The sequence below is a fragment of the Marmota marmota genome, unplaced genomic scaffold (genome assembly GCF_001458135.2).
Source record: "Marmota marmota marmota unplaced genomic scaffold, marMar, whole genome shotgun sequence".
Taxonomy (NCBI): Eukaryota; Metazoa; Chordata; class Mammalia; order Rodentia; family Sciuridae; genus Marmota; species Marmota marmota.
The window spans coordinates 42915698-42937017 of NW_025999900.1; the positions used below are offsets into that span (position 1 = coordinate 42915698).

At 40.8% G+C, this 21320-nt stretch overlaps 1 protein-coding gene across 34 annotated transcripts in view; it reads left to right on the forward strand.

Moving 5' to 3' along the window:
- Positions 1–21320, forward strand: part of Ttll5 (tubulin tyrosine ligase like 5) — a 260046-nt gene that overhangs the window by 132896 nt on the left and 105830 nt on the right. For all 34 annotated transcript variants that reach the window (XR_007345904.1, XM_048799024.1, XM_048799027.1 and 31 more), the window contains one exon: positions 9777–9931. Coding sequence is in view for 33 of the 34 variants with exons in the window: in XM_048799024.1 (XP_048654981.1) it covers positions 9777–9931 (155 nt within the window). In the remaining variant the exon portion in view is untranslated. The remainder of the gene's footprint in view (positions 1–9776; positions 9932–21320) is intronic.

A 21320-nucleotide genomic window follows, 5' to 3' on the forward strand; every position in this document is an offset into this window, starting at 1 on the left:
CCCCCCCGCCTCTGGGGATTGAACTCAGGGCCTCACACACACAAGGCCTGTAGGCAAGGGCTGTAGCACTGAGTGGTCACCCCAACATTCATCATTTTTATATAAGGGACTTGAGCATACTCAGATTTTGATATCTGGGGTCCTATAACCAATCCCATGTGGATACTAAAGGAATGTAAGTGAATTTGTGCCTACTGGGCCAAGTTCTTGAGATAGACACAGTGAATAAGTTACAGTCCCCAGTCATAAAGCATCTTGTGGTTTGTGAGGTGAGATTTAAAAAAAAAATAAATAAATTTGCAATTATAATACAAAACATGGCACACACCATCTTTTTTTCCCTTATACAATGTTATTTTTTATTGATTTTTTTTTTAAAAAATGACAGCTCACACACCATCTTCAGCCTTATCACTGTGCTGTTGAAGAAATTTAATGGATGATGTTGTTCCCAGTGGAGGGAGATCCTTTATGAGGAATAAATTTGACATTAGGATATGTAAGAGTGTAATATGAGGGCTGGAAGCTTCTGCTTTTTCTGTTTCTAGGTGGGGGCTAACCTCCGCCTCTCCTGGCGCAGCTATTTATATATTTGTCTCTTGTGTTTTTCCCAAGCAGCAATGCTAAACCTGGGTACTGTGTTAACTGCAGAGTCCTGGTCAGAGGAGGATTTTTGCCTCTACATTTGTAGGCAGGCCATACCTAAGAGTAGTGTGGAACTGTTGTCTGCTGGGTGTTGAGTGTCTGTCCTTAAGGAACTGACAGCACGAAAGATGGAGCGTGCATACACAGAGGCAGGTGCGGCTTAGGCTCCCTGCTGGGGGACTTGAGGTTAATTTTTTTCATTAACCTATGTTATTTTTTCAACCTCTACTAAAAACCTCACCACCTCAAAATATCACTTTGTTTGAATTTGTTTTTCCTTGGTGGAGCTTGAAAGTTATTAGACACATAGCTGTTAAACACTGATCCAGAGAGAACTGTGGCTAGAATCCAGAATCACTACCTTGAGGTTCAAGAGGAGATGCCCACAGAGAATTTTCTGGGGGTGGGGGCTTTCTGTAAATTACTATAAGGTTTTTGGCTCCATACTCCAGTATCATCCCTAGCTTTGGTGACTTGGGCTGCAAAGTTTATGATCTGACATCTTCCTTTCCCATCAGGCCTAAAGCCACATCTGATTGTCCTCCTGCCACTGCCCCCCCACACACACACACACACTCATCCTTTAATCTTGATTCTTAAACCATCTTACTGTTAAAGAAAGGCAAGGGAAGATCAATCTAAGGAAAAACACATTTTCCCTTTTGCCCCTACACCAAAACTGGCATCAGATGCCCACATTTTGACCTTCACTTTTTGAAAAGCAGGCAGCTCCATATTGCCTTACCAGCTACATGGGAAGATATAATCCAAAAAAGGGCAGATCTGAAAAGAAAACCGTGAATGTGTGAACTCAAGAGTTTTTACCATCAGATTACAGACCCGTATCTGCAGTTCTGAGGCTCAGCTCTCTCCCTTAGCTTGGTCTGGAAGGGAGAGGAGATCAGCAAGAGCTGCCCTGTGTCTCAGCCTTGTCCTGGCTCACCTGGCTGTTGTGACTCAACTGACCTCAGCCTCTTCCAGCTCATCCCAGCTAACAGCACTGGTGTTCCCTACCTTGATCACAGTTCCTGTCTGGCCCTGTTCTGTGAGAACCTTTGAGGAGCTTACTCTCATCTACTAGATCCAGGGTAGAACCAATAGTTTGGCTTTCAAGGATGTTTCAAGGTGTTTCTCTCAGTCATCCTTTTTTCACCAAATTAGCCTTCCATTTCTCAACCTTCCTGCTTGTCTGTCTCTGAATTCCTCCTTTCCTTCTCCCTATCCTTTTAGGCCTAGTGAAAAGGCCTTCTTTCATTTCCTTAGCACTGCTACTTTCTGGAAATGTTAAATATTGCTTTTTGTCTTAGGGTTTGTACCGCCTACTAGATTATTAATTCCTACATGGCTTGAGGGCAGAGGCCACATTTTTATCTGTATACACCTTAGGACTTCACTGAAGGCCTTGCCTATGGTAGGCAATATAGTAATTCTTTATTTAATTATCTTTGCATTTGAGCTTCTTTTGAGCATTTGGGACTGCAGTATTTGTAGAGCATGAAACTTCAGTGAGGGTGATCTAGTTGGGCCTGTCCCTGGCCCTTCTTTGAATATCAAAGGTTATGCATCTGGTGGATGAGGGTGTATTCTGGGAATCCATCAGGGGCAATGCCATGATATTTTAATTATAATGCTGGCAGCAGTGCTACTTTTAGCAAACAGCAGTAACAAGCAGTAACACTTGGGCGGGCCAGGCACCGGAAATTGGCCTCCTTCTCTGTTTCTCCTACCCCCTTTCAATCCATCACCTGTATTTATTCCTGCTATAATTTAAACACCTGTCTAGATGGAATGCATGCAATGTGTCCCTACCCCACACATTTAGATATTTGCTCACCTGCCTTATTCGGAAGGCTGCCTCTAAAATAAACAGTGTTCTGGTACTAAAAGAAAAAATGCAGTGAGGTCACCGTGGCAATGGACATGAGGCAGGGAAGGGGAGTGGAACATCTGGATAAGCTGCTCCAGGAGAGTGGGAGCAGAGCAAGAGGAGGAGAGCCAGGAAGAGACATCTGTCAAGCAGGCCCGAGGCTTAGGAGGAGGTAGGCCCTGGTGGCCAGCTTTCCCACGGGCAGTCATTCATGCAGCACACCAGCCCAGGGAAGGCTCGGGTGGAGGCTTAGGGAAATGAGCACATTGTTTTTAGGCTTAAATATCTTTTATTTATTTTTTTAATAGTCACCATTTCTCATGGCAGCATAATGAGCAGTCTTAGAATTTTCTGAAGTTTGTTCTAAAACTGTTTATCCACTTTTGCATTCTAGACATATTTAATGACTACTCCTTTTAAAGTTTAAGCATCTGAACAAAGTTGAGAAATAGTTCCTGATGGAACAATTTTCTCACCCCGGTTCCCTTTGTTGTTTTACATCTTGATCCTCACCCTATCAAAGGCATGTCTGCTATTTGTTGGAAGATCCCTTGGGGTTTATAGAGGACAGGAAGCAGTGAACGGTTCCTCCTTCCTGTTTTCTCCTTTTATTTTCTACCACCTTATAATAGGGGGTAGTAGAAAATGACTGCTTTGCAAGGCAGTGAATTACCTGTGGATCTTGTTAAGTGTGGATTGTGGTTCATTGAGGCTGGGCTGAGATTCTGCATTTTGAACAAGTTCCCAGTAAAGCAAATGCTGCTGGTCTACAGACTGAAACTATAAGTAGCAAGGCTCAATGGTACCAGGCAGTGGGCGTGATACAGTGGTCAGAACTACAAGATTGAGAGGTCGTGCATTAGGAAGACCAGGAGTTGAACCTGAGGACTGACACATTTGTTCTTGAAGTTATTTTACCGCTCAATTTCAGTTTCCTGGGCTAGCTGTCCTAAAAATTAATTCAGTATGCATATAATTGGCTTAGAGTAATGTCTGCAACAAAGTATTTGTTAAATTTAGCTATTGTTAGTGATAATATGGTTTTGTTATTATTACCATTATTGTAGTAGAATCTGAAAAGTATCATTGTTGCATAAACATTGACCATGGTAGAAGATCTTAAAGCTCCAAATGCAGATTTATAAGGTTCTTTTATGTGTGTGCTGCACTTTGCACATAAAGATGTCTATCCATTATCAACTGGGCATGATCTTTTGAATAAAAATGACTTTTAAACTGTCCTTTGTCTTCCAGGCCCTATTATGATCAATGACACAAATTTATGACTGTTCGTATGAATTTCATTTGCCAGCCTAAATTTAATAGGCTAAATTCTAGTTATTAGCCCAGAGAAGCCAACAGATCCCATAGCTATGACCTCCATGTTAATAGCCTAACACTACTAACAAAAATGATGAGCCACTGATTTTGCAAGTGTCACTGTCTTTTTATGTGCTATAAGGCTGTCCTTTAAAAAAAAAAAAAAAAATCCTATACCAGTGAAAATTTTGGGAGGGGGAGGGTACCAAGAATTGAACCCAGGGGCACTTAACCACTGAGCCACATCCCCAGCCTTTTTTATATTTTATTTAGAAACAGCATCTCCCTGAGTTGCTTTAGGACCTCACTAATTGCTCAGACTGGCTGTGAACTCGAAATCTTCCTGCCTCAGCCTCCTGAGCCTCTGGGATTACAGGCATGTGCCACTGCACCCAGCAGCAATGAAATCTTGATTATTATTGCATATCAAGTACCTCTAAGTGCTGTCTATCACTTTATTTTCATCTGATCAAAGCTGGTTTTATATAATGTTACCTGCAGAAATGTAGATGGACAGAGAAGCAGACACAGCATAGACACCCTTATCTATCCATCCTCTGTCCTGTTAGAGAAGGAACCTCAAAGTGTGAACCCTAACATGCTATAGAGTTTTAGGTTTGACGCAATGTTGGGAAGTTTGCCTTTTGACTTTAGGCCTTCACTGGGTAAGACAGGATGATTTTAGGGCCAAAATTAATGCTTGACTCCATTTTAGTTCAGTGACTCCTGCCCAATCTGGAATAGATGGGGAAACTGGAAGGAAGGATCAGAGGTTTCCTTAGTTTAATCTAGAGATAATTTCAGTGAAGTAAAGTTTAGCAGGTATAAACCTGTACCCATAAGATTTATCCAGATCTTGATCAAGGTTCTGGAGGTTTATAGTCTAATAAAATAAATTTAAAACTTCAAGGTAAAGCTGAGAATCGAGTTTCTCAGCCACACTTGAAGTGTGTATTAAGAATATGTGACTAGTGACTGCAGGATTGGACAGTGCAGATTACAGAAAATTTTCATTATCAGAAAACCTTCTGTTATATGATGCTCTCCTAAACTTAGAGAACTGCATAAAGAAAACATATATACACAGTGGAATATCACTCAGCCATAAAGAAGAATGACTTTACGGCATTTGCCATAAATGGATGAATCTGGAGATTATCATGTTAAATGAAATAAGCCAATCCCCAAAAACTAACGAATGTTTTCTCTGATATGTGGAAGCTAACTTACAACAAGGTAGAGCGTTAGAAATTAACTGAATTTGACAAAGGGGAATGAAGGGAAGGTAGAGGATGGGAAAAGGAAATACAATGAAATGAATCTGACATACTTTCCTATGTACATATATGAATACACCACAGTGAATCTTACCATGTGCACACCCATAAGAAATTAATTTTTATAATATATGTAAATGGCAGAAAGAAGGAACCCCAGGGGTGGGGAGAGGGAAGGGGAAGAAGAGGTACTGGGATCTGAATTAGAACGAGATCTATTTCATGCTTGTATAATGATGTCAAAATGGATTCTACTGCCAATAAGAAAAAAAAAAAGAAGATGATTCTGGAGCCACATTGAAGGCAGCCCTGAATTGCAGAAGGAAGGTAGAGCTGGTGTGAGGGCTGGTGTATGTGGTAGTATCTTCTAGACAGACCACAGGGCTAAGAATAGAGTAGAGAGGTGGGTTGTTAACCACTTAGTACAGAAAGGAGGGGGTTTGTATTGATTTTTTTTTTTTTAAGCATAAATACTATATATAGAGAGAAAGAGGTAAGAATTCTGTAAAGTTTTCTCATTCCTAAGTAGAGGTCACTGCTATAGTTTAGATGTGGTGTCCCCGAAAGCTCACATGTGAGACAATGCACAAGAAGGTTTGGAGGAGAAATCATTGGCTCTCGCCTTAATCTAATCAGTGATTTAATCCCTGGTGGGATTAACTGAGTGGTAACTGAAATGGTGAGGTGTGGCTTTGGGGTATATATTTGTATCTGGCAAGTGGAAACGTCTTTCTGCTTCCTCATGGTTATGTGAGCTGCTTCCCTCTGCCATGCTCCTCTGCCATGTCTCTCCTTGAGCCCAGAGGAATGGAGCTTACTGTCCGTGGATTGAAACATCTGAAACTGTGAGCTCTTAAATAAACTCTTCCTTTCCTACGATTGTGTTCTTTGGGTCCTTTAGTCACAGCAGCAAAAAAGCTGACTTGAAACAGTCACTTTTGCTGTTTCTTAAACTAATAGTAGTGTTTTTTACTTTTTTGTAAAAAGAAATTACAACAGCTGCCAGCTTTTGTGTGTGCATGTGTGTGGTACGGGGGATTGAACCCAGGAATGCTGCGCTGAGCTACATCCCCAGCACTTTTTATTTTTTGAGACAGGATCTAGCTAATTTGCCCCAGGCTAGTCTTGAATTTACAATCTTACTGTCTCAGCCTTCTGAGTCACAAGATAGCTGCCAGTTCTTGGATTATCCATGAAATAAGGAATGGTTGTTACATGAATAAAAAAATCCAATAACCCAAAATTTGTTACATGTTCATGCCACTTTTCACCTGCTAAGGAACAAAATTAGTTGATGAGATGATTTTTTCTTTTATTTCTTTTAATGTCCTGTGATGAAGGGGAAAAGTTGACAACTGAATTTGAGGGAAAGAAGGAAAAGTTGGTATTACTGATCCTTGTATAATCACTGCTTCTGGATTTTGAGGTCTATATCAGAGGGTTTTTTTAAAAAATCTCTAATAATTTAGGACAAATAGGATTATACTAGGATTGTTGGCCTACAGCCAACAACTTGTACTCGTTCTTGACTTTGAGTCAATTACTTACCATAACCTCTCTGAGCCTTAGTTTCTTCTCTGTGAAATGGGGTGTAATGGTATCTACCTCCATGAGTAACAGGGTAAGTGGATTATAAAATCCAGAGTGCCTGACCACTACTGTAGGGCCCTAAATGTTGAACTGTATCATTTGGGAAAGTACATCCCGTGTACTCAGAGTCAGACACTCTCTGTTCTGATCTTGGCCTTCCCACTTAGTGGGTGTGTGACTTTGGTCTAGCTGTTCGGCCTTTCTAGACTTTCATTTCCTCCTTGGTAAAATGGAGTAATAGTAAACCTTTTTCAGAGGCATTGCTTAGGATTAAATGAGATAACACACATCAAGATAATGTGAGGACGTCTACTACATGGCATACAGTGAGTGTCTGACAAGTGTTAACTGTGAGGAAATAAAGAATGATGTTTAAATTAGGGGTTGCCCTGCTAAAAGATAGGAGATGACCAAATCTGTTCTCGCCTATCCTTTTTGTTCACTAGACAATAGCATTCATACTAAAGTGTGCACATTCTGTTCTGTTGATATTCCACTATAAGTCATTATTAAGCCTCCTTTGTTAAGTGTTTGGCACAGCTGTTAGTTATCATAAAGACCTTTCTCACTTGATAGTTTTTCTCCAAACAGCAAGATCACATCTAATTTAAAAGGCCTGGTGTGTGAGTTCAGAGGGCAGGCAAGTGAGAGGGGTCAGTCCCACAGGGGGCCTTTTCATTGTCTAAGGGCCTGACCTCTGTTGCCTCCAGGGTCCAGGAAGAAAGACGATATACTTCAAAGGAAAACTGGGGACCAGGGAAGAGGTACTACTGTGATTTGTGACTATCTTCTTGTCCTTTAGTCACCCTGTGCCTTGCTTCTGCACCTGATACCTGCAGAAAGCAGGTCAGAATGCCAAGGGATTGGCTAAGGAGGCTTCTTCTAAAGCCTGGTCTACTCTGGAGGGTGCAGCAGCCAGAGGGTCCCACACCCAGCCTCCACAGATGCTCCTGACCTATGGAGAACAGCTTTCTGTCCAAGAAAATTATTTTGAGTTTTTTTGGTGTGAAGACATAGTCCTGGATTTCTTTCACTTACCAACTTCTCTAACTAGGAAGGAAGCACTGTGCTGTTACTAAAAATGACTTTTTTTCCTTCAGAATTTTCAGGTCATTAACAAAATCTAGAATTCTTTTCATTTGTAAATGTCAAAATTATTACTTAGGACATTTTATAGGAGTACATTTTGCTTGGAATTTAAATCTAGATCATTCTTCTCTGAGTTTCTGTCAAAACCCTTGCAGCATCCTCCACTAATCTGACTTTGAAATGCTTTTCACAACCAACCTTTCTTCTCTGATTCCACTACCACTGCCCAGGTTTTAAGCTTATCTCCTCACATATGAATTTGTCATAATAACTAAAAAGAATGTTCTCGGGCTGGGGCTGTGCCTCAGTGGGAGAGCACTTGCCTAGCATGTGTGAGACACTGGGTTTGATTCCCAGCACCACCTTAAAAATAAGTAAGAATGTTCTGGATTATAAAAGCAATAAATGCCCACTATAGAAAATTTGGATAATATAGGTAAATTATAAGAAAGAAAATAAGTTACTAATAAGAGATAAATGCTGTATATTCTGAATTTTTATTTCCAGTCTTTTTTTTTTTAATTTTTTATTGTTGGTTGTTCAAAACATTACATAGTTCTTGATATATCATATTTCACACTTTGATTCAAGTGGGTTATGAAGTCCCATTTTTACCCCATATACAGATTGCAGAATCACATCAGTTACACATCCATTGATTTACATATTGCCATACTAGTGTCTGTTGTGTTCTGCTGCCTTTCCTATCCTCTACTATCCCCCCTCCCCTCCCCTCCCCTCTTGTGTGTGTGTTTATGGTTAAGGAAGTTTGCACCTATGGTATACAGTTTTGTGTTGTGGTTTTTACTATCACAATTTTTTTTGAGTTATCAGCATGTTCCTGTATAATTATTTTTCAAAAACTGTTAATGAATAAATAATACCCTTTTACATGGAAAGAGAAAACCTATTTGACAATATTGTTGGCTATTTAGATCTCCTTTTCAACATTAAAAGCTTTGCCATATCTGTTCACTGTGGTGAGTAAGAACACAGGCCTGGAGCTCCAAAGACCATGCTCAAATTCTGCTCCTCACACCCATTCCCAGGCCTCATGCAATCCTAAACCTCAGTTTTCTTCTGTGTAAAATGAGAGTTATAATAGTACTTTTTACCACACTTGAGTTGATTTATGAGATATGTGTGATGTACTCATTTACGCAGAAGTTGACTCATAGTAAATTCTAATATTGATTGCTTTTGTAACACTCACTGTCATTAATCATCAGCATTTTTTTTCTTATAACTCCTAAGAGCTAGATTATGGCATCCAAGTATACACGTATTGTACTTTAGTAATATATTGCAAAATTGATTCCTAGAAAAATTCTATCAATTTATAATTACACAATACCTGATTTCACCCTTTGTCATTGTTGTATATGTCTTTTTTATTACTGTTTAGCAATGTGACACACAAAAATTGTACTTTTAACTTACTGTATCTTTCTAATTTGCATTTCTTTTGTATGATTTACATTTAGCAATGCAAATTAGTTTAAAAATGTTTAATTGGCCAATCACTTATGCAAATTATGTTTTCACAAATTATTTATGGAAGTCAATGCCCATTTTTATTGACACTTCATTTTTTTATAAATCACTGAGTTCTTTGTTTATTATGATAATAATCATTATTTATAAATAAAGTCTATTAAGCATTTACAACTTTCAGATGAGGAAACAAGGGCCAGAGTAAATAAATGCCCAGTCATCCTTGTTGTTTTTATTACTTGGCTTAGTTTTTTGTAGCACCTAGCTCAGACCAGTGTCTTGCACATAGTAGGAGCAGAATAAGCCCACGTGCACTTACAAGGGCAGTCGCCATCCTTGCCTTTGTTCTTTGTGCACAGAAGCCATCCTCTCCTGTGTGCCTTTGTCACAGCCACAGCTTCAGCTCAGATGAGTCAGCATCTCTTAGACTTGATTGTTCTGATGTATTTTTTATGACACTTTTAATCAGGTTATTTCCTTCACTTCATTTCTAGGTAACAAACCTGAATTTGGCAAGTGGTGTCATAAACAGAAGCAGTGCTTCAACTCCCCCCAGCCTTCGACCTGTCCTCAGTCCTACTGGTCCAACATGGTCCATACAGTCAGACCCCCACGCTACAGAGAACCACTCCAGCCCCCCTGGAAGCAGGTACGTGAAGGACCCTGGAGATAGCGTTGAGTTGCATGGGAGGGGCTGTGTCCCAGGCAATCAGGCCCTTCCCACTCTGAGCTCTAGTAAGGTGGATGCTCATTTTATTTGTAAGACAACTTTCAAGAAAATCAAATGGAAAGGAAATTTCTGATGTAGTTAAGAAAATCACTTCTGGATGGATGCTATAGTTAATCCTTACTTCCAGTCAACATTTTCATGTTCTGAATTTTGGCATTTTATCCTTGCCTCCTGGAATTTCCTGTTTGTTTTTGTGATACTGGGGATTGAACACAGAGACTCTCTGTCACTGAGCCACATCTCCATTGTGTTTCAGTGACTTTGAACTCTTTTTTTTTTTTTTCCTTTGGAGGACATATTTGTTTTTTATGTTTTCATATAGGTTATATAATTAGACTCAAAACAGGTTCTTGATCCCATTTGGGAGGTGGGAAGGAAATAGTCTGTTATGTAGAGAGAAGTAGCAATTTGTAAAATACAAATAGATTCTGGCCATAAGGCAAACAACTTCTGAATTAAAAAAAAAAAATCACTGTATTAAATTCTGGTCTCATTCTATATTTTAAGTATTCCTGTATAAAAAAAATCTAAGAAGTGAGTTCTCACTGCATCTTCCTTTAGTAGATTAAATTGCATCAGTCCCTGAGTCTAATGAGCTGGAGAGAAATGTGACCAGTGATGTCTCTGGCCATGGAGATTTTGTTCCCTCCAAATAAAAAAGCTCTACCCCAGGTGTCCCAGTGAGTCCTCACCCTGTGCCGGCCTCTCTCTCTTCTTTGCTGCTTTGCTCTGAGCTTAGGAGGGGGGACCAAAGACCTGGGCGTGGAGGAAATACTTGATTATTATTCAAATATCACTTGGTATCAGAATTAACTTCTTAAGGAGCTGATTTGGGACCAGAAACTCTGCCTGGGAAGCAGCATAAACAAAAGCACATCGCATCTCACCCTGGGACGATGGCTCTCAGAGCCACCGTCATTGTGGTCGATGTGCAAAGAGTTATCTCAGTTGAGAATTTTCATGCAGAGTTAGAGACCAAGGGGCACAACTGTTTGAGATGGGACTTCCTCTACACAGTTCTTTTCACAAGAGAAGTCTTATTTGGTGATTTATAATCTTCTGAGTAACCACATTCCTTGAAATACAAGTTATAAAAAAGTTCTGTTTATTCCATAGAGCTTTATTTTCTATATAAATGTTTCCAAATATTCCATTTTCATGTGAAACTCAGAGCCTGTTCCTATGGAGAACACTTTCATTACAATCTTGAATATTCTGTTTGACAAGGCTATAAGGCATTTTCCATACTGTAAACAGAACGTCAAAAGTCCACATTTTGGAGAAGAAGAGTTTTAGCACTTTTTATACTTGTAGATAGAATGAGGGGATAACAAAAATTATGGCTGGGTGGAGAGCTTTCTTGGAAGCACCTGCTATTGGTGAGATGCAGTATGGTGGGATCTGTGGACCTACAGGGATCTACAGCAGCACCAGGAGTGACTTTCTCCCAGCCAAAGTGCTCCCTGGGCTGCGGTGGAGTGGCGCACTATCCGGTTTACATCAGAGCCCTTGCAGCTAGAACGCAACCCCAAGAAATCCCTCGGTGCTTCCTTTTTGCCTTAGTTGTACCCACAACAGCCCTCTCTTTGCCTCCAGCCAGTGGTGAGGTCCCAGTGGGTCCCCCATAGCCCTGGGGAATCTTCCACTGCCCCCAGGTGACCTCTGCTTGCCAGGACAGCTGGAGGCTCAGCTTGGGAGTTTTAGTCCAGCAGCCCCAAGAGAGTCCTTAGTCCTTCCAGAGCTGGAGGGGCTGCGGGCCCTGGCCAGGGCACCAACACAGAGCTCCTTCTGATTTCCATTCCTACCTGGTAAGTCCCTCTTTTGTGGATATTTATTTAGTCTCTTATTGTTTTTCCTTTGTAGTGAGGGTGACTAAGTTTGGTGAATATGGGACTCACAGCTTAGAGACGTGAGTTTTATTACTGGTTTTGACACTAAGTGACCCTAAGCTATTCATTGAATCTTTTTATTGGGTAGGCATACTTACATGTAAACTGGCCTATTTTGAGAGCTTTTAGATCGCCCTTAAAGCACTTTGATCTCCCTGAAGTGGGGGCTAGGTAAATAAAAGGTACTCTTACTAGTTTTTCTACAAATGCAGCAGTGAATTCCAGTGCTGATAAACTCTGCTAACTCACTCAACTCGAGGCTGCCTGTGAAGTGTAATGGGAAGTAGCGAGAAGCCCGCTGCTGGCTGTACTTTTCATCTCTCCGTCTCGGAGAATTCAGTGACTTGGTAGCCACAGGAATGAAAACTGGTGACTCACGAGAACTCTGCAAATAGTGTTATTTTTCATTTCCCCATGGTGTTGCCATTGTTCTCAATTTTATGGATCACACAAGTTTTCACCAGACAAACCTTGTTCTTCCCCCGCTGTTGGAAACCACCCCAAATGTAGCCTCAGGGCTGTCGTCTCCCATTGGGTCAGTGTGAGCTCAACCCAGCTCCTCAAATCCCCTGGTTCCTTTGGTCTGTCTGGAGTCCCTGTTCAGGCTTTGTTGTGGGAGAGGAAGGCAAAGAGCCCACAACTTGCCCAGACAGTCTGAGGCCTGGCCACGCAGCCTGCAGTTCCCTAGACACTCGGGAGTTGGACTTGGCCAGCCATTCCTCTGTTGTTACTTTCAGAGGTAATAAGTGAGATTAATTGCAGGCCATTCTCCAGAAGAGAGAGGAGTTAGGGCCAAATGCAGTCACATGCTTAGAAGCCTGAGGTGTGCCTCCAAGCAAGGCCAGCTTAGAATTATACAGCAGGGACTCCAGGATGCAGGTACCACACGTTTATGACCTCTTTTTTCTTTAAGCCATGTTTCCGGTCTCTGGATTCTGATACCTGGGTATTTCAGCTTTTCTTTAGCCAATGAGAAAAGTTGGATTCTTCGAGCTGCCTTTTAATTATCCGTTTTCTGGGCACATGGGGAGTCATTAGGAGCTGAGAACTGATGTTTGCGGCATCCCCTCATTCCTGCCAGCCTCCCATGGAATGGGGCTGCGCCAGGGAGGAGAGTTTTCTAGGTGAGGAGCCCTCCGTGGGTTCAGAGTGCATTTTTCTTTGTGAGACCTGGAAGGGTTACTATGAAGTCTTGGCTGCTGCTTGGAATGATTTGGGAAGGACAGGGCCTCAGACAGCTTGGCAGGAACCTGAGGCCCTGTTTTTTCCAGCCCAGCCCTTCCTTGTGGATGGAGCTGTCAGGGAATCCCACGAACGTCTGGCTTCGGCCCCTTTGTATGTTCTTCAGCATTTGTCACTGGGTTATTTTTATCCATCTCTGGCTTTTTCACACACGCATCCTGGGGATTTGTCTGTTCCTCGATATTAAAGGTGGGGGAAGTTGACAAAAGAGGGCAGCCACAAGTTGGTTCCTGCTTTTTGTGATAGGGCAGGGCTCTGTGGGCATGGCTGCTGGCCTGGCCAGCTCCCACTCTCCAGTGAACATCTGTGTGTCAGAATTTTGAATTCTATGGAAGAATGGGAAATCTTAGAGATTTGGGGCCCTTTTTGATGTTACCCTGTCCTTCTACTCTTTAGTAGTTGATCAAAGAGTTTGCTGTCCTGCCATACATAATTTTTAGGAAGATATTTTTCAGAGCTTCTGATTCCAGTTGAGCTAATACTCTTCTCCCTTCCTTTAGATTATTTCTTACAAATGTTGCTGGAGATTCAAGTCTCTGACTTCTCAGAGTCAGTTCTCAAAAACAACGGGTTTGTTAATTTCTTTTTTTTTTTTGTAGTTGTAGATGGACAGAATGCCTCTATTTTATTTGTATATGGTGCTAAGGATCAAACCCATTGCCTCACGTATATTAGGCAAGTGCTCTGTCCCTGAGCTACAGCCCCAGCCTGTAATTTCTTTTAAAAATATGCCCTGTGGGGCTGAGGTTGTGGCTCAGTGGTAGCGTGCTCACCTAGCATGCGTAAGACACTGGATTCGATCCTCAGCACCACATAAAAATAAAGACAATAAAGTCCATCAACAACTTAAAAAAAAATGTGTCCTATGCATTTTCTGTATGTCAGGCATTGTTTGCTGCTGGGGAATAGCAATAAATAGAGCATTTCCTGATCTCACAGAATTTCCATATTCTCAATGCAAGGTTGGGTGCTAGGTAGGATCCATGGTACACATGAAGCAATTAGAGAACAGTATCTGGCAGCAGGTAACAAAGATCTCAATTTCATTGCACAATTAGAAGAAAGATTGTCAGGAAGAGCATGTAGGAATTCAGTCCTGCCCCGTGATGGGCTACAATTGGGTTGTACATGAAGTGAAATGAGCCATTCACAAGAGGACAAATAACATATGAGTCTGCTCATGTGAGGTACCTAAAGTGGTCAAGAGCACAGAAACAACACAGGAAGGTGGTTGCCAAGGACTGGGGGGAGTGAGGAGGGGGACTTCTTGTTTAATGAGTATAGGGTTTCAGTTTTGCACAACGAAAATGTTCTAGAGACCTGTCGTAGAACAATATAAATGTACTTAACACTCCTGGACTGTACACATAAAAATGATTAGGTAGTAAATATAAATTATGTGCTTTTTACTACAGAAAAAGAAGGTAAACAATGAAGAATTTCCAAGACAGCCCCCACAGTTCTGCAAAAATTGTACAGTGACTTAAATGACAAGGTCCGATCTTTCCCTATGTGTGAGGGCATTATTCTGGAACCAGTCCTGCAGTGTTTCTCTTTCTTTAAAAGCATGCCACCAACTTGAACCAATTCCATATAACTGAAATTAAAAAATAAAAAACATAAAAGCAAGTGGCCAGTGACACTTGCTGGGATGTAGTGAGGTGGAGAGGGAAAGGACTTCATTAAGTCAGACAGACCTGGGTTTGTGATATTGTGTATGTGACCTTGGGTATGTTACTTGGCATCTCAGAGCCACAATTTCCCCATCTTTTTAAAAATGTGCATAATTAACACTTGCCTCATTAAGTTGTTAAAGATTAAGTTGAGTTGTATATGTGAAATTAGCCAGCACAGTGCCTGGGTTTTGGTGTAGGATATTAATAACCCTTAGTTCACTTTCCAGAAAAAAAAAAAAAAGAGTAAATAAAAGAAGGAAAGAAACTTAAAATTGGACTTGCTTGGGTTGCAGTGTTGCTCCACCACTTAGTTTGGTGCCCAGTTTAGAGAGAATAGTCCCCTGCCCCGGGCAGCACTCTGGACCAGGCTGCACTGTGCAGAGGCGCCCGTGCAGCGGGTGATGGGAAGGCATCAGAATGGGCCCAAGAGACTCTTCCTTTCCTCTGGCCCTTGTGGAAGGGTGGCTTCTCTCTGCACAGCAGGCCTTCCTCTCTGCTATCTTCTGAATGTTGAAATTTCCATCGCAACTCCATGTTCCAGCCAGTAAACACTCATATTTTCCATCCATCCTGGGGGTCGAGCTTTGGGAGAGTTTTTCTCTGGAGGAGTTTGGAGCTTATAATTTTGTACTTTATCCTGTTAAATAAACAATGTTCTTTAGCCAAAGAGCACAATCACAAAAAGAAACTACTTGTGGGGGAAGGGGACAAAAAAAAAAAAAAAAAAAAAAGCCCAGCTCTTTCATGTTCAGAGTTCTGTAGAAGTGATATTTCACTCCTTCTCCTTCGTTCTTTCCCATAAAATAAAGTTTGCCTGACCTCCTTCTTCGTGAGTCTTAACTCTCACTGTTTCTTCCCACTGAGTAAAACGTTTGGTTCTGTCTGAAATTCATGTGCTGCTTTTCTCCTGCAGCCAGTCACGTACCCTTTCAAGGGCTGTATTCTGTGGCATTTCAGGCTCGGTCACAGGTTCCCCAGCTCCTCATCCACCAAGGGAGCTGAGTGTCATCAGTGTGCCCGGGCCAGAATGACTGGCTCCTGCAATTTGAGGCAGTGTTAATAAACCTAGGAAATGGGCCCAAGATAGCTGGCCGGCTGGCCACCATTCCAGGGCTGTGACAATGTAGCTTTGGGAACTTGGGGCCTCGCATTAGCAGTAAAAGCAGTGGATCTTTCTTATCCACAAGTGGAAATAAAATGCGGATTGCTTTATATTACCAGTGTCAGTTTTTCTAGATTTGTTTGCCTCCTTCGCCACCTCCTACTCACCCCAAAATATTAAAGATAAACTACCTTACGTTTCCTCTGAATGAACATGTGTGTGGGTGCATGAGTCCTTGTTAGAGGCAAGTTTCCATCTTATTTAACTGCTTCCCTTACAGTTTTAATAGCTATCAAAAATTGATGATTATTTTGGTTTTACTAGACCTGAATGACAAAGCTCCATAGAAGACTCTTTCTAGAATCAGGAATTACAGCCATCCCTCAGTAGCCATAGGGGATTGGCTTCAGGACCCCTACAGGGAACAAAATTTGGGAATCTCAGGTCCCTCACATAAAATGCTGTAGTTGTATATAGTCTACGCAATCCCCCATGTACTGTGACTCTCCAGATTACTTGTAATAACTAACATGATGTAAATGCCGTTTAATAAACTATTATCCTGAATTATTTAGGGAATAACAACAAGGGAAAAAGTTTGTACATGTTCAGTACAGACACAATTTTTAGAATATTTTTGATCCAAATTTCGTTGACGCCTACAGATACTTAAGGCCTACTATATATTAGAGTTGCTTCATTTGTAATTCAGTTTAATTCTCTTCTTAAATGTTTTTTTTTCTATTAGCCTCTATCCTTGAAAGTTAATGGTGTTTTACCAGCCTTGAAAGAGCTTGGAAACAATCACATTGGTGAGAAGACACTGTAGCTTTCTTTCCCACTCCTAGGGAGAAACCCTGATGGTCCATTTTAAAGCTACCTGGTGTTGACTAAACAAATTTTGGAAGGAAGACCAGCCAGCTTTCCTGAACCTTGAACCAAAGATCTCATGCACCCTTCTGCCCTTTTTTCTCTTTAAAAGACTGCCCGCATATTACTAAGTATAGCTAAAAAATAGAGCTTTTCCCCCTTAAGTTTTAGAGTTTTCAGAGGCTAAAAGGAAAAATCCTTGCATCTGTGTTTTAATAGAAGAAAACAACAGAACTATAGCACCTGAAAAGGAATAAAAGTTGGATCTTCCCTGCAGCAGCTCTGAGGAGGAAAGTTTTGATGTAGGTTCTTGATAAATTTTAGTTCCCGGGGCTAGGGTTGTGGCTCAGCTGTAGAGTGCTTGCCTAGCATGTGTAAGGCCCTGGGTTCGATCCTCAGCACATAGAAGTAAATATATAAAATAAAAGTATTGTGTCCAACTACAGCTAAAATAAATAAATAAATAAATAAATAAATATTTTTTTGTTGTAGTTGGACACAATCTTTATTTTTATGTGATTCTGAGGATCGAACCCAGGGCCTCACATGTGCTAGCCAGGTGCTCTTCTGCTGAGCCACAACCCCAGCCCTAAAAAATAAATATTTTTTAAAAAGTTTAGTTCCCTTCCTTCCTTCCTTAAAAGAGAGAAATGTTCAATTGGACTTGCTTGGAATAGTATTTGCAACACAGAGTAATTTGGTACCTACTTCAGAATCTACCTGTCACAGGGCTGGTTTTGTGGCTTGGTGGTAGAGCTCTTGCCTAGCATGTGTAAGGCACTGAGTTCCATTCTCAGTACGGCATATAAACAAACAAACAAACAAATAAATAAAGGTCCATCAACAACTAATAACAATACTTAAAAAAAAAAGAATCAGCTGGTCACTACTCACATGTAGCATCATTGCCGAAAAAGTAGTAATGCTGAATCTTAAGACTAAGAGTCAGTCATCATATTTATATTTATTGTGTGAAGCAAGTGTTTATATATTAGTGGTTACAAACCATTAAAATGCCCCTAAAAGAAAGATAACTAAAAGAAGCTAAGCTGAAAATCTTATTTAAACAAGGAGCCAACTTTCTTTGGGAGGTGAGAGTAGGACTAGTGCTGGAAGAGAAGCAGCAGAGAGCTTAGAGGTTCAAACTGTCCCACCCCCTGCAGGCTCAGGTATTCATAATAGGCAACAGAGCTCTTGTCTTATTTAGAGTGTGCTTATGCTTCAGAGGCAGTAAATTTGTGATTTGTAGTTTTCATTAATTATCAGGCTAAGACTTTATTAATTTGGCTTCAAATACAATAATACCACATTTGGACTGTTTCTTAAATAAGTTTTACATGCCAGGCACAGTGGTGCTTGCCTGTAATCCCAGCAGCTTGGGAGGCTGAGGCAGGAGGATCGCTAGTTCAAAGCCAGCCTCAGCAACTTAGCAAGGCTCTAAGCAACTTAGTAAGACCCTGTCTCTAAATAAAATATAAAAAGGGTCGGGGGATGTGACTCCGTGATTAGGTGCTCCTGGGTTCAATCCCCAATACCAAAAAAAAAAAAAAAAAAAAAAAAGTTTTCCTGTCTTTCTCTGAGGAGAATGAAATATAAATGAGTCTTAATGATATGACTAGAATTTAGATGAGAAAGCATAGCCTAGCAGGTAAGGAAGCCTTAAAGGGGGTTAATAATGGGCAAGGACCTAAAGGTTGGAGGAGAGCATGCCATGTTCTGCACTGGTTCACACCAAAGAAAATGGAAAGACCTTCCCCTGTTGTTTAGGCCTCTCAGACCTCTTACTAGCTGCTTGAACCCACCATTGCCTTACGCATCTTGGGAAGGTACCCAACACTGATATAAGCTCCAAAATATTTGTCACCTTCTTTATTAAATATTTAGTAGATTAAAATAATTGAAAAAGATGGCAGCCAGTTCACACAGGCTGGGAGGTGACTGCACCAGAGCCACCAAGGCCAAGTGTTGCCTGATTGGGTCTGGAAATGGGATGCCAAGCCTCCTCAGGGAAGACCGAAGTCTCAGGGGACTCTGCAAGCTGCTGGAGGATGCTCACCACCATAGTGGCTGCCCTGTAGGGTGGCCCCAGGCCCCATAAATCTACCCCCGCCACAAGTCTCCAACACCAGCCAGCTGAATGCACGCAGAATGCGGGTGTGGAGACACTCTGGAAGCATCAGTTCACCTGGCCCTTCTCCCAGTCCATGGGTACAATCAAACCAAGTCTGCCCAATTGTCATAAAATAATAAAAACACAGGGGATATGGGGACGGTTAAGAAGACACTAGAAAATAATTATTGGAGTACAAGTGAATGTATGCAGGACCTCAACTCTTCGTTTTTACCAATTGTTAGAACAAGTGACATGATTACAGTCAAGAGGACAAGAATGCTCAGCTGTTGGAAGGCTCTTTTTCTCCATGTGACAGGATGAAGACTGGATGTTTTCTTCTTTTGGAGGTACTGGGGTTCGAACCCAGGACCTTGCTGGGCAAGTGCCCCGCCACTGAGCCACATCCTGTGAAAGCTGGGCTTTATTCAAGATTTTCCACATTAAAATATAATTGTCTTGCCCTTGCCTGCTCCACCAAATTTATTTTAAATTTGAAATGAAAGCTCTCTTAAGCTAAAAAAAAAAAAAAAAAAGTTTTCTTTTTTAATAGAGATGGTGTAACTAAATGTTTCATCTGGGGAATAGTTTTATCTGATATTTGTTCAAATAACATTTCCCCCCAGAGTTAACATGGAATTATTGAATATCTCCAAAATGCAAAGTGTTAGGCAGGGCTCTGAAGGAGCTCTTTTGGATAAGATTCCTCCTGTCCTCTAGGAAGAAAATTAGTAATCATGTGAGTTACTAATGTAAATACTATAAAGGAATATGTGCTTTAGTGTTGAACAGGGGGATTATACTCTGGTGTGAGAGTTTAGAAGAGAAAGTGATCACTGTAGCTGGAGAAGCTGGCAAAAAGTTCAAGGAAAAAAAGATGGGAGGTGACCTAGAAGGGTGGACGGGGCTTGAGAAGCCACGAGGCTGATGTGCATCAGTTAGGTGATGATTACACATTTACTTGGTGCCTGTCACTGTGCGAGGATCTGTGAAAGAATCAAAGAATTTTGATTCATGCTCCTATTAAGCTAGGGTTGACAGGTCAGCAGGGAAGTGTACTTAACATTTTTGTGTGTAAAGTACAAACTGATTGACTTCAAGGGGCATTGGAATTCAGTGCAGTTCATGATCCAAAAGGTCTGCACTGAGCGGAAGGATACAGCTCTACAGAGGAAGGGTTAAAGGCGGGGTTCACACTCAGTCCCAGGTTGTGTTCAGGCTACCGACAGATGAAGAGAAGAAGAGGAGAGAAGGTTGATGTTTCTGTTGGAAATAATTAGTCAAAACCCTCTGAGGTTCAAGTGATAGACTGAAATTATTACCTGTAATGGATATTTCTTAGTCCTGTAACTAAAAGTTGGTATTGGGGGTTTAGGAAGTATCATTGCTGATGTGCATCAGTTAGGTGATGATTACACATTTACTTGGTATCTGTTACTGTGCAATACAATCTGTTTTCCTCCATATCACAACTAAAGGAGAGACTAATAGAAAAATCAGAGAAAAAGCAAAATATTCTTACAGATAAGTTGGAGAACATAGTTTGAGAATATGGCATGATTAGGTTTCTGCTTTTCTCAAGTGTTTGCTTTATTTATTCTGAATATTTTCTACAGATTATGTTTACTTGGATAATTTAAACAAAAATTTTCAGGAAGAAAAAGACTTTCTAACATGCCACAGTCAGAAAAACAAAATAAGCAAGTTTTATTGTACAGCATGATGACTACAGTTAAAAACAATGTATTATATACTTGAAAGTTGCTAAAAACGTAGATTTTAACTGTTCACACACACACACACAAATTTAAGGTGAGGCGCATTAATTACTTAGCTCAATTTAACCATGCCAGAATGCATATTTATTCCTTCACTTTGTACACCACAAATATACATATATTTTGCAAATTAAAAATAAATTATTAAAAAAAGACTAAAAGTTAATATTCGAAAAAAAAATGAATGAATGAATCTATTTTCCTGTCACCACATCCTCACATCTGTCATTCTATACTCTTAAGCTGTTAGTTTACTATTTGCTTTCTATCACTGAAGTTTTAAGTTTTCTTGATATTCTTAGTGCCTTGGTAAACTGTAGGTACTTAATAATAAGGAACACATTAAATAGGGGGATGAACGGTTGGCCTGTTCCATGGGGCTCCGCTCAGCCCTCCTGATCTCCAAGAAGATCAGTGACATTTCCCACCTTTCTGCTCCTCGTCCCTCATTTCCTGGACTCATGCTTTTAAGAGACATAATTCAAAAGGAGCTCTGGCTAAGTGCACAGTTTTAATTCCTAGAGAATGGACCTTTGCTGCCCTTTCTGTCCAAGTGAACTAAACACTAGAGAGCTTATCCATTGAGCTTAAAATCTTCCCTCCCTTTCCCCACCCGCTTGCTCTCTCTTCCCTTCCTTCTC